This window comes from Nicotiana tomentosiformis, chromosome 3 (genome assembly GCF_000390325.3).
Source record: "Nicotiana tomentosiformis chromosome 3, ASM39032v3, whole genome shotgun sequence".
Taxonomy (NCBI): domain Eukaryota; kingdom Viridiplantae; phylum Streptophyta; class Magnoliopsida; order Solanales; family Solanaceae; genus Nicotiana; species Nicotiana tomentosiformis.
Window position 1 is genome coordinate 67,285,844 of NC_090814.1, and position 13,601 is coordinate 67,299,444.

The 13,601-nt window shown below is 37.1% G+C and overlaps 1 protein-coding gene across 1 annotated transcript; it reads left to right on the forward strand.

Annotated features, from left to right (window-relative positions):
• The first annotated feature begins 11,944 nt into the window (after positions 1 to 11,944).
• LOC104118546 (RING-H2 finger protein ATL74-like) lies at positions 11,945 to 12,514 on the forward strand. The gene has a single exon (XM_009629814.4). It carries the CDS (start codon positions 11,945 to 11,947, stop codon positions 12,512 to 12,514), a length of 570 nt encoding a protein of 189 aa, XP_009628109.1.
• The last annotated feature ends 1,087 nt before the right edge of the window (positions 12,515 to 13,601 follow it).

The window sequence follows — 13,601 nt, forward strand, 5'->3', positions numbered from 1 at the left end:
TTTAGTTCAAGGTTCTTTTCGCCTTTTCCTGTTAAGAATTTCTGATCGATCTTTGAGAATACTTGAAGTCCCCATGCCAGGGGCGTTGGCCAACCTTCCGTAAAAAATAAAAAATAAAAAAAAGAAAAAAAAAAGAAAAGAAGAAATGAGAGAATCTTATCGGTGAAAACCCGTATGAGCACTGTAAGGCGACAGTGAGCAGAGAAATGCAAGAGTCTTATTTGTGAAAATCAGATGGGCACCATAAGGCAATATTGATTAGAGAAATGAGAGAGGTCAGTTAGCGAAAACCCGTAAAGGGCGTTACTAGCCGAATGAGGGTCTTCGATGCTCCGGCATGAGCACAACCAAGACAGTTTCAAGATGAACATTTGCGACATATTTTGAGAATTAGACAGCTCAGACAGATCAGGCGTCCAGTCCAAAATGCATGTCATGATTCATTGAAGTCGGCACATATCTCCAGATAAGTCTCCTTATTTCTCTCCCCAAAAGGGACACCTTTTATTTAGACACAATTCCTTTTTCACTTCCAATTGCTCTTCTATTCTTTTCCATAATTTTTCTTAGATTCCCTTTCGGTCTAATCTTGCATCAAAAGCAAAGCAAAAATGGCTGCAAAACTGTCTATAGTTTTCCCGTAATACCGAGCACAATTTGAAGCATATACGGCATTGACGAAGGCAGGAATCCATCTGTGATCTCTTTTGATAAGGCGGACAAAGTGTCTCAAAGAAACTGAAAAGGTCGCCTAAGCAAGACTTGATTCATGGAAAAAGTTGATAAGCACTACAGACACAAACTGGTTCTGAGTGCAAGACAACTAAGTTTGATTTTAAAGAAAAAATTGCTTAGCCTTAGATACAAGGATTAACGGTACCGTGGACATCCGGGTATGAAACAGCCAGGGGAGACGTCAGAAATACAAAGTCTCTAGAAAATGATACAAAGTATCCGAGCATCTCGGTACCACTATGATAGAATCAGTTCTTCGACAACGGGGTGTCTATGAACTCAAACTCCTCAGTGCATCAAGGCCACAAACCGACCACCACTTTAAAAACTCACAAATTTTCTTTGTTTGAAGCAGGAACAACGCAGTGCAGAATGACGCTTCTCAAAGGACGAATGTCACCAAATGTAAGCTCCTTAAAATCTTCAGCATGCATCACTACTGTCCATACCTCTCATTTTCATAGCTTAACCCAGGCAAAACCTTTTCACCTAAGGGGATCCAGCTCATAGGTCCGGGTAGAAGTACTTTTCGCTCAGGTTGTTTTACGTAGCTTAACCCAGGTAGATTTTTTCGTCTTGGGGGATCCAGCTCATAGTTCCGGGTAGAAGTACTTTTCGCCCAGGCTCTCTTTTGTAGCTTAACCCAGGTAGAACATTTTCGCCTAAGGGGATCCAGCTCATAGTTGCGGGTAGAAGTACTTTTCGCCCAGGCTGTCTTTCGTAGCTTAACCCAGGTAGAACATTTTCACCTAGGGTGATCCAGCTCATAGTTCCGGGTAGAAGTATTCTTCTCTCAAGCTGTTTTACGTAGCTTAACCCAGACAGAACTTTTTCGCCTAGGGGGATCCAGCTCATAGTTCCGAGTAGAAGTACTTTTTGCCCAAGCTGTCTTTCGTAGCTTAACACAGGTAGAACATTTTCGCCTAGGGGGATCCATCTCATAGTTCCGGGTAGAAGTACTCTTCGCCCCGGCTGTTTTACGTAGCTTAACCCAGGTAGAATATTTTCACCTAGGGGGATCCAGCTCATAGTTCCGGGTAGAAGTACTTTTCGCTTAGGTTGTTTTACGTAGCTTAACCCAGGTAGAACCTTTTTCGCCTAAGGGGATCCAACTCATAGTTTCGGGTAGAAGTACTCTTCGCTCAGGCTGTTTTACGTAGCTTAACCCAGGTAGAACATTTTCACCTAGGGGGATCCAACTCATAGTTCAGGGTAGAAGTACTCTTCGCTCAGGTTGTTTTACGTAGCTTAACCCAGGTAAAACCTTTTTTGCCTAGGGGGATCCAACTCATAGTTCCGGGTAGAAGTACTTTTCGCTTATGTTGTTTTACGTAGTTTAACCCGGGTAGAAACTTTTCGCCTAGGGGGATACAGCTCATATTCCGAGTAGATGTACTTTTCGCCCAGGTTTGCTTTTCGTAGTTTAACCCAGGTAGACCCTTTTCGCCCTGGGGATTCAACATTTTTTCAGTAATACAGGGCGCCAACCCCTGGTTATATTTCCTTTTCCAGTAATACAGGGTACCAACCCCTGGTTATATTTCCTTTTCAGTAATACAGGGCGCTAACCCCTGGTTACATTTCCTTTTCAGTAATATAAGGCGCCAACCCCTAGTTACATTTCCTTTTCGGTAATACAGGGCACCAACCCCTGGTTATATTTCTTTTTCGGTAATACAGGTCGCCAACCCCTGGTTACATTTCCTTTTCAGTAATACAGGGCGGCAACCCCTGGTTACATTTCCTTTTTAGTAATACAGGGCGCCAACCCCTGGTTACATTTTCTTTTCAGTATTACAGGGCGCCAACCCCTGGTTACATTTCTTTTTTAGTAATACAGGGCGCCAACCCCTGGTTACATTTCCTTTTCAATAATACAGGGCGCCAACCCCTGGTTACATTTTCTTTTCAGTAATAAAGGGCACCAACCCCTGGTTACATTTCCTTTTTAGTAATACAGGGAGCCAACCCCTGGTTACATTTCCTTTTCAGTAATATAGGGCGCCAACCCCTGGTTACATTTTCTTTTCAGTAATACAGGGCGCCAACCCCCGGTTATATTTACTTTTCAGTGATACAGTGCGCCAACCCCTGATTACATTTCCTTACCAGTATTGAGTACACCAATCCCTAGCTGTATTCTCTAACATAGGGTACACCACTACCTAGTTGGTTTGATTTTAAATGCAGGATACACCACTCCCTGGTATCATTGCCAATATAAGGTATCCCATTCTCTGACCACATTTTTCCAACATAAGGTACACAAATCCTTAGTTGAGACATTCCTTTGGGACAATAAAAAAAAAAAATTATCATGACCTTTTCAGGGTACACCATTACTGTTATTTTTTATTTTGCTTTCAATAAAGAAGTAGTTTAGAATTTTGTTACAATAACTCACGAAATTTTTCCTAGTGAAAACTAGGGCAGAAAATTTTGTTCGTTTGTTTGTTGTGATGTCTGAGCAGGTTTTACCTCGAGGCACAAGGTTTGAGATGAACAAAAGAAAAAGTCTGAATCCAAAATAAAGAAAAGAAAAGAAAAAAAATGAATCCAAATGCAGAAGCAGATGGAAATGATATGGACTACTCAAAACATGACTGAAGTTACGAGCTTTACATTTCCCGTTTTGCTCAGAAGAAGCCGTAGAAGAATGAACTAGCACCTACAGCTAGCAAGCATCAAGGTTCAGATCAGAGTCTGCATGAACAGCCAGTCAAGACTCAAGATAAAGGTTCAGAAGACTTATAAATAGGAATCTTGTAACTTATAGCTGATAGGCTTGTTTAGTTCCTTTAGATTTTGATGTAATAACAGGGCCACGGACCGGAGCCTCGACGGAACCTAGCTCGACTTTCGAACTCATCAATCCATCATTCTTCTTGAACTACACGCGACCTGATTCCCTTATAACCCGGGATATGTAGGTTGTCCAAAATCAGGACTCGGTTGCACCTTTTTCTTTTATTTTTTTTTCTCTTTTGAATAACGATATGGTCAAAAACACAGTTACACGACTCACTTTGTCTTTGCCTGAAAACCTTTAATGTTTCCAAGCAAAGAGGGGCATGCTGTGAGCACCTAATTTTTTTACCGTACTTGAATATTTCCGGCTCTCATCTTCCCATGCGTGTCCCCACTCTTTGTCCCCCACACTTTATCCCTACTCCACCATACTTGTCCTCCATGCTTGTCTCCCATACATAACCCCCCACATATTCCCATTTTATTTCTTCATGTGAGAGGGCAAAAATATCACCCATAAAATACCATCTTCTTTCCTCTATTAGAGGGGGCAAAAAAAAGGGCAGTCACAAAAACAAACCATGAACCTCCATTAAACACCAGCCAAATCAGCCCCGAAACAGCCCCCAAGCACAAGCTAAAAGCTGTTGAAATCAGCTGGAAAATGCAACAAACAGAATTGCAAAACACCACCCAAAATCCAGCATTAGAGAGCAATAAAATCAGCTGCGACTCTGTTGAAAAATCTGGCCAAAAGAAGTAGCGAAACAAGCTGCGAAATAGCTCGAAATTCAGCCACAAACCTCTATTGAAACGACCCTTTTACACCCGAAACGGTTGTCCGAATATAGTCGAGTTGGTATAGTCTTTGCATGGATCCTGATTCGTGGTCGTAGTCGGGTTCATGGTCAATTGGCTCTGTTCCGTTCGAGGTCCGAGTTTTGGTTCGTTATTGTGTTTCGAAAGCTACAAGGCCACACTCTTGTATTGAAGGTCAGCTTTTCTAATTTTCACTTTGTTACAGTATTTTGAATCTTGTTGTTCACTGCTGGATCTGTTAATCTCTACTTCTCTGGCCTTTGTTTGTCATTCCTAAGCTGTTTTCTGCACAATCAGGTATTGGATCATGAATTCAAGCCTTTGATTTGTAAAATGTTGAATTCCTATGCTTGATAATAAAATTCTAGATCTCTATTGCTATATGCGTTTAGTTTCATTTATGATTTCATTTTGTTTAGTTTGAATCTGACCATGCTGCAGTAGTACAACATTGTTTATGACAAATAAAAATAAAAGGATGGATTCTGGATTAATGTACTATGTGTGCACTTAAATCTATAATGGCATGAACAATATATGATTTTAGCTTGTGCTAGACTCTTGTCACATTGATGTATTGTCCTAAGCCAGTTTTGGGTTTCAATAACGATGCACCTGCAATTTATGAATTTGGACTCAAATCATCCACACATTAATTCCACAAGTTATGTGACCTCTAATCTCAAACAAGTTTTAGCAAAATTAGTTAAACTCTTGAATATGTGTAGCTTGCTTTAGGCGCGATTAATAAATTATCGTGGCCATGGGTACGGTTCCCATGGTATGGTCACGATACGTAATCTCCAAGTCGAGTGTGCGTTTTACGTGACTCGACCATCACTTCAAATAATAATAAAAATTAACATGTTGTAAATCACGGGTGCGTTTCACGTGACGTGATTCACAACGTGTACAAAAAATAAACGAGTGTGCGACATCGCGACTTGTTCAAATAAATTTCATAAATACTAAAAGCGATATAAAAGATAAAATGCACAATAGGTTTTTCAAATATGTAATAAATCAGATAATTAGGCCAATTATTAATAGTTGAGCGACCGTGCTAGAACCACGGGACTCGGGGAATGCCTTACACCTTCTCCCCGGTCAATAAAATTCCTTAACCTGACTTTATTTTGCAGACCAATAATAAAAAGAGTCAAATCTTCCTTTGACTAGGGATTCAAACAAAAGGTGACTTGCAACGCCCAAAAAATCAATTTCAAGTGGCGACTCTATAAATAAAATAATCCTTATTCAAGTTTGTCACTTTAATTGGAGAAACTCTTTAACCCAACATCCATAACACACATTATTGTTTGGGGAGGGGGAGGGGGGAGAGGGGGAGATAAAAGGGGTGTGACAATTACTGGTAAGTGCAGAGTGTAGTATCAGTACAACCGATCCCATATACTTGTAAGTGCCGAGCCTAACCTCGACGGAGTAGTGACGAGGCTAAGGCAGATCACTTACATTAACTTGTACATAATAATAGTAATAACCCCAATAATAGAATTAAATCAGGTAACTCATTTTTAATAGTTGAAGCCAACTCAGCAGTCATAACCAATTATTATTTCAATCAATTTTCATTACAGCGTGCAAACCGCTCCCACAATATATTCATTTTTGATCCTCCAATATTTTTTTTTAATCTAGTATATATGTAGACTTTTAAATAAGTCTGTTGCGGCGTGCAATATGATCCCCCAATATAGACTTTTTAATAAGTCTGTTGCGGCGTGCAATCCGATCCCCCAATATAGACTTTTAAATAAGTCTGTTGCGGCGTGCAATCCGATCCCCCAATATAGATATATTTACTTTCATTTCTGTTGCGGCGTGTAACTCGTTCCCCCAATATATTTCAACAACTCATAAATGTAATAAATATTACTCCAATAAATACCACGTCCAAGGAAAAACTATTAAGCATCAAGGCACACAATAATTATAATTTATTTATGAACAAATAATGGCAATTAATAATTAATTGTGAAAATCGTGGAGAAAATAGGCTTTTTAATATTTAATATGCTAAATGTCAAGCAATAATTTAAGACACGTAAATCAAATCAGTATGTAGCAATTATTGCAGGAATTCAAGAATTAATATTTGACAAAGAATAAGAGAGAAATAATTATCATAACAATTAATTCGTGTATTAAAACAAATTTAGGATTTTCAAATAATTATACAAATAATTAATTTGACGACGTATAGACACTCGTCACCTCGCCTATACGTCGTTCACATGCATTTCACATAATAAATAATTTAAGGGTTCTATTCCCTCAAGTCAACGTTAACCACGACACTTACCTCGCTTTGCAAATTCCAATAAATTATTCGATCACAGCTTTCCCTTTTGAATTTGTCTCCAAAGTGTCAAATCTATTCACAAACAATTTGATATACTCAATACGAATCATAGGAATTAATTCCATATGAATTTACTAATTTTTCGGATAAAAATCCGAAATTTATTTAAATATTCGATAGTGGGACCCACGTCTCCAATCTCGAAAAAACTTATGAAATCCGATCATCCATTCCGAGATGAGTCCAACCATATAAAAATTATCCAATTTCGATGTCAAATGGACCTTCAAATCTTAAATTTTCATTTTTGGAAGATTTTATAAAAATATGATTTTTCTCCCAAAAATTCACGGATTCATGATATAAATGAGTATAGAATCATGAAATATAATCAATATAGGATAAGGAACACTTACCCCAATGTTTTTCCGTGAAAATCGCCCAAGAATCGCTTTACCTGAGCTCAAAAATTAGAATTGGTTGAAAATGGGACGAATCCCATTTTCCAGAACTTATGTTATTTTTACCCAAATTTTACCTTATGCGATCGCGTACAATGCTTCGCGATCGCGAAGCACATTTTTGGCTGTCCAGTTTTTCTTAATCGTGATCGCGTGAATAGCCTCGCGATCGCGAAGCTCTACTTTGCTGCCCCAGAAATTTACTCTACGCGAACGCGATGCTTTGACTCGCAGACTTACGCGATCGCGAACAACCTCACGCGATCGCGATGAGTAAAGCGTGTGGCTCATCTTTAGCCTCTTTAAGTCTACGCGAACACGACCTTGGCCACGCGAACGCGAAGAAAAACTTTGGCTAGCCTCTCAGTTTGTCTTACGCGATCGCGAACGACCTCACGCGATCGCGATGAGTAAAAATTCTGCAACAAAACAAGAGAAATCTGTCATCTTCCTTAAGTTTAAAATGGCCCGTTGAGCATCCGAAACTCACCCGAACCCTCAGGGCTCCAAACGAAGCATGCACACAAGTTTTAAAATATCATACGAACTTGCTCGCGTGATCAAATCGCCAAAATAACACCTAGAACTACGAATCGGATTCCAAATCAAAGAAAATTTTTAAGAAAACTTTAAAACTTATATTTTTACAACTGGACGTCTGAATCAAGTCAAATCAACCCCGTTTCTCGCCAAATTCGGCAGACAAGTCATAAATATTATAGTGGACATATACCGGGTTCCAAAACTAAAGTACAGACCCGGTGTCAATAAATCCAACATCAGTAAATTCTTAAAATTTATTAAGTTTTTAAACTTTTAATTTTTCATCAAAATTCTATATCTCGGGCTAGGGACCTCGGAATTCGATTCCGGACAAACGCCTAAGTCTCAAATCACGATACGGACCTACCAAAACTATGAAAATACTGATTTGAGTCCGTTTGCTCAAAATGTAGACCAAAGTCCACTTAGTTGAGTTTTAAACTTCTATTTCACATTTTAATCCATTTTTTTTTTCTCACATAAAATTTTCCCGAAAAATTGTACGGACTGCGCACGCAAGTCGAAGAATAATAATTAGTACTTTTCGAGGTCTTAGAACACAGAATTAATTATTCAATTTAAAGATGACATTTTGGGTAATTACATTTATTTTCGGATTTGCCTCTTCTTCGACATAACACTAGTTCATTCACTACCAAAAGCCGATAAAATAATATAGATCAATTTACTAATAAAAAGATTAAACTCTATTAACATTATTGATTAATACATCTTGATATGCCATTGCAAAACGGCAAAAGAGTTTTAATTGGAAAATAAGTTAGTGAGGAATGAATCCAAGCGATGGGGTTAGGCATTTATTGATGGACACTTTCTTAGGTGGATAAAATGATTAGCAAGATTCTTGATTAGTAGGACGTTTAGATATGTTTGGTCTTTTTTGCTTTTAACGTGAAGTACTATTTCTTTGTTCTTATTACTTGACACGTGCGAGGCATGTGTGTTTAAAATGTTTGTGGTTATCCCGCTTTAATCATTAAACTTTTTTCTTGTTGCAAAGAACAATTAAGCGCATTCATATATATATATATATATATATATATATATATATATAGGTAAATAAAAATAACAACTTTCCCTTAAACTATGAATATTGATGTAATGCTGGAGTTTTAAATGATTCAATATATTTTGAACCTACAAGAAGGATCAATTTAATTGAATTTGATAAAAAAAATATTAATTTTATTATATGAGGAGTGCGTGTGCGTATATATATGTAATTTACTATTTATATATTCCCTAATGTCAACATCCTTCTGCATTTTTGAAAAGTAAAGGATACTGGACCGGTCATAACGATCACAGAAATGAATATTGTTTCCATATTTTGTTTCATGCATGAATGTTCATCTATAATAATGTTTTATGACCAAATCTTGTTTTATTATCGTTGAAAATTTCAATTTTAATGTTTTGTTGTTTTTAAATGTAATCATATTATGACTTGGTAATGGTTCCGTTTCTTTTAATTATTCTTATAATTTTTTTTTTAGCCTTAAAATAAATGGCTAGGCAAAATAGTCTCTCCCATTTTCCCTCCTGTTTTCTGTTTCTTGTTTTCAAAGAAGCACGATTTCATGTTCTATATTTCACTTCCCAGTTGGAGTCCCCAGTAATACTAATTGTTATTCCAGAATTCTGATAATACTCGACATCGGAAATACGAATTGGTCGTCGAATGTTAGACAGCTTACTGTAACATGTGACAAACTTCAGTTCTTTTTACAAAGATTGGATGATATGACAATATTTTCTTATAAAATAAACTAATGTTAGCTTTTCCTCTCCTCTTATGAGACACTAAATATGATTGTATTTGACTAACCGGAAGCAAATATAATACAATCATTATGTTTTTACTGAGTGCTGGTGGGTAATATAGTAAGTTAATATCAATTAAAAATTACCAATAATGATAGTTTGTGCGAGACGTGACATTAATAAATGGTATGTACACAAAGTTGGTGAGAGGGAGATACAACATGATGTTGCTGGAGCATATTAAATGGGACAAAGAGTGATTAGGGAACAGGGACACCTGTCTTGTTTTGAATCTCTATGAATCCAAAGAGTCCACAGTACAACAAGACTGGACCATTATGTGTACCTATCTTTGCTAATTGGGTGGCCATGGTTTAGTTGCCTAACTCACTGGGAAGTGGGAGTTCTTGAAACCACTCTTTTATTCACACACGATTCCTAGGAGCTACACTCGAAAATTGCGATGAAATGGTTGAGATTTTTTTCTATTTAGTCATACGTCTCGAATTCGAGTTTTTTAGAATGACAAAACTTTTTTTATTAGGAGAGCTTTTAACTCTTTAGTATGTTTATCTAGTACGAACCAAAATTAGTCAGGAGCTTGGATACATACAAATCTGACGGATGAAATAAGAATCATTTTTTGGGCGATCAACCAACCCAATCCAACCAGCTCATTTTTTACTAGGCATCTAGGCGAATCTGCCCGTAAATTTTCAATATGAAAAGATTAAACCTAGGAGCTGCACAAAAACACAGGCAATTGGCAATTGCTCCACGTTAGTATCTTCTCATCTAAGATCTGCTAAATGTCCCTGTCAAAGATTTAAAGAAGATAAACATTCAAACCCCTAAGATGTGCTCAACACAAGAAGAGGATGTCCCACTTTGTAACACTAGCGGTCTAACAAGCAAGACTTGGACAAGTAAAACTGCTAAGTACATATATACAAATGTATCTATACCCTACAGTAGAATATCAGTTTAAAATATATGAACGTAATAATTAAAGAAAAAAGACATACTGTCGTTTCATCGTCTTATATACCTTCTTCTGTCATTCAAAAAGAATTTATGAGCTCGACGGCAATTATGGATTTACCAAATCAGGATAAAAGCATCTTTAAAAGCTATTGCATTTGTTATCAAGTACTAATAAATTGGTCGTAGACTAGTTTGAATTTCTTAGTTAGAAAGGGAAACTGGCCATCATCACTAATTTACATTAGCCGGACAAGTTCCTTTTCCTTTTTACTTCCCTTTTTGTTGGGAAAAATTTGAAAAAGAAAAAAAAAAGAGATTGAGAAATGATCTCCTACTACCATTTGCAATTTAAATAGAAGAAAATGATGTTACAAAATCTCGCATGTTTAATTTTCAGATATTCTTTGTTATCTTTTATTGGTTTTTTATAAAAAAAAAAGTCATATAAACCTTTCTTGATAAAGGTAAAGGATGAAGTAAAGTTCATTTCCTCCTTAATAGTTTGCCTCTTTTATTCGAATATTGACCTCTAAATCTAAGTAGGGAAGTCGATTATAAAATGGCGATAGTAAGAGTGACTTATAATAGGCATTATCAATTTTACAATATTTTATGTGAAGCAAACTGTGATTAGAGAGGATAAGGTACCATAATCCCACATTATCAAAACATCCTTATTCTCCTCTCCCCACCCCAAAAGGGCCCGTGGCTCCACTTTCTCCTTTTCTACCTATGTTTTAATGTTTATATACTCTAAAAAATCTAGAATTAGTATTGTCAATTCTTCAAAAATAAATAAAGATATTAAAATATTTGAAAAGACATCTACTAACATTATATCGACACCACTTTTGTTTCATTTGGGTATCTTCCCATCTGTAGTGTCTGCAATAACTCACTAAAACCCCAAAATCCAAAATCCCAAGTAAATCTAAACAATTCCCATACCTCTTCTCCTTACTTCTAGAGTTTATAAAGCAATTCTTCACTTTGAAAAGACAGGAAACAGTTAAAAAAGAAAGATTTGTCTCTCTTGAACTTTAGTGTAGATTACTACTCCCTTGGAACATGTCTAATTATACTGTCTTGTCTCAGTTAATTAAAGACGGACGTAATTGCTTTCCAAAAAGAACTGATTGGAATTCTTGGTTTTTAGAGGTAACAACCAAATATCACACTTGAGTCTCTATTTATCTCTTCCCTTTCATTACCCACCCCAAAAGTAGACCAAAGGCAAAACAAAGAGCCCCCACCACTTGTTCTTTATAGTATTGTACCCTCCATCTTCCCTATCATAAAGTCTCAGAATTCACAATTACCGCTTCCAAGAATTTGATGAAGAAGGCTGCAGGGAAGAGAAAATATTCTTATCATTCAATTTACACTTGAATTGGCTTAGTCCAGTGCAAATTTCTAGTAGTTATTTTGCATAACTAGCCCCATCATAGTATATCCAAAATTTCTGCCAAGAATTGGGTTATATTCTGCAATTTCCTGCTACAAATCAAATCCAAGATTAGGAATTCGAAGGCCAAGTTTGTAAATTATGGAGGTTTATCATCGTCCATACCGGCTACTACTCGATCCCCGTCCTGTTGTCCCACCTAGCACTACTATAACCAAACCACACCATGGTTACTCCAACGAAGCAAATTTCGACACTAATATGGTGATCATTTTAGCAGCTTTGCTTTGTGCATTAATATGTGCTCTTGGTTTAAATTCAATTGTGAAATTAGCTTTGCGTTGTAGCCGGAGATTTGCTTTCGAGTCGGAAAATGCAACAGTTGCGCGCTTAGCTGCGACAGGGCTGAAAAAGAGCACACTTAGGCAACTTCCAGTGACAGTTTATGGATCAGGAGTTAATATTCCGGCTACTGATTGTCCAATTTGTCTTGGCGAATTTATGGATGGTGAGAAAGTAAGAGTTTTGCCGAGATGTCACCACGGTTTTCATGTTAAGTGTATAGATATTTGGTTGGCTTTACATTCTTCTTGTCCGACTTGCCGACAATCGTTACTGGAACAGAACACAAGTACAACGACATCCTCTGATGCAGGCGATGTTGAAACTGGATTGAGACAACAACATGGAACTGCTGCGGAGGTTGGTTAGTTTGCAGTACTTTTTTGTTTTAAAAGGGAAAATATAGAAAGGTAGGGAGTTTCCCTAATTAGTAGTAAAAGGTTGAGTCTGTTTTCTATTTTTGTGAAGGTCAATTGTGTTCGTTTATCTATGAATTATTAAGTCTAGCATCAAAGTATGTATTTGCAATACATTTGATTAATTCTTATCTTTGATGTTGTCGAATTCCTAAGGAAATTGCTTACATTTTTGTCGGTCTTTTATTTAACCATTCAAACATACTGGCGTGACTAATAAGGCACATGCTAGTCATATGCCGCATAAGGAGTCAGTAAAGGGGAATTGCTCTTTAATTACTCCTTTGACAGGGTGTCCAAGAGGGGTTGCTCTAGTGGTAATCCACTTCTACTCAAGAGGTTGTGAGTTCGAGTCACCCCAAGAACAAGGTAGGAAGTTTTTAGAGGGAGGGAGGCGGGGTCTATCGGAAACAGCATCTCTACCCCAGGATAGGGGTAAGGTCTGCGTACACACTACCCTCTCCAGACCCTATTAGTGGGATTATACTGGGTTGTTGTTGTATCAAGGGTCACCAAAATTGCATAATATTCTAGGCTAAATGGTGGAGTTAAGGTATTAAACTTTCGTGTTTGATACCAATTGGTAATCCTATGATGTAGCTCTAAGAAGATAGAAGGATTTTTTAGTGATTTGGATGAGTAAAGCAGAGTCTGTCTTTAATTTCTGTTTGAAAAGCCAGAAGGGAATTAATGAATGCTACTTATTAAAAAGTGCCTTAATTCCAAATTTCAAAGATCATGATCTTGATTCTTGACCTTGACCTGCACGCAACACTGCTACAACAACTGATTACTCAGTATTCAGCACTGCGTTTTAGAGGCCTTATTTCATTATCTTTTTATTTCTGGGCTTAGCAGTTATTTTCTCAGAAGAGCTATTCAATGTCCCTTCTACAAGATGGAAGCTGCAGATTTTAGCACTAAAAAGCAAAAATTTTGTACATGTAGTGTTCTAATAGCTTGAATCTAACCAGTTTTCATGTCTTCATTAAGATGAAATTAGATTCATTGCACCTTGATCATTTCCAGCAAAAGGAAGA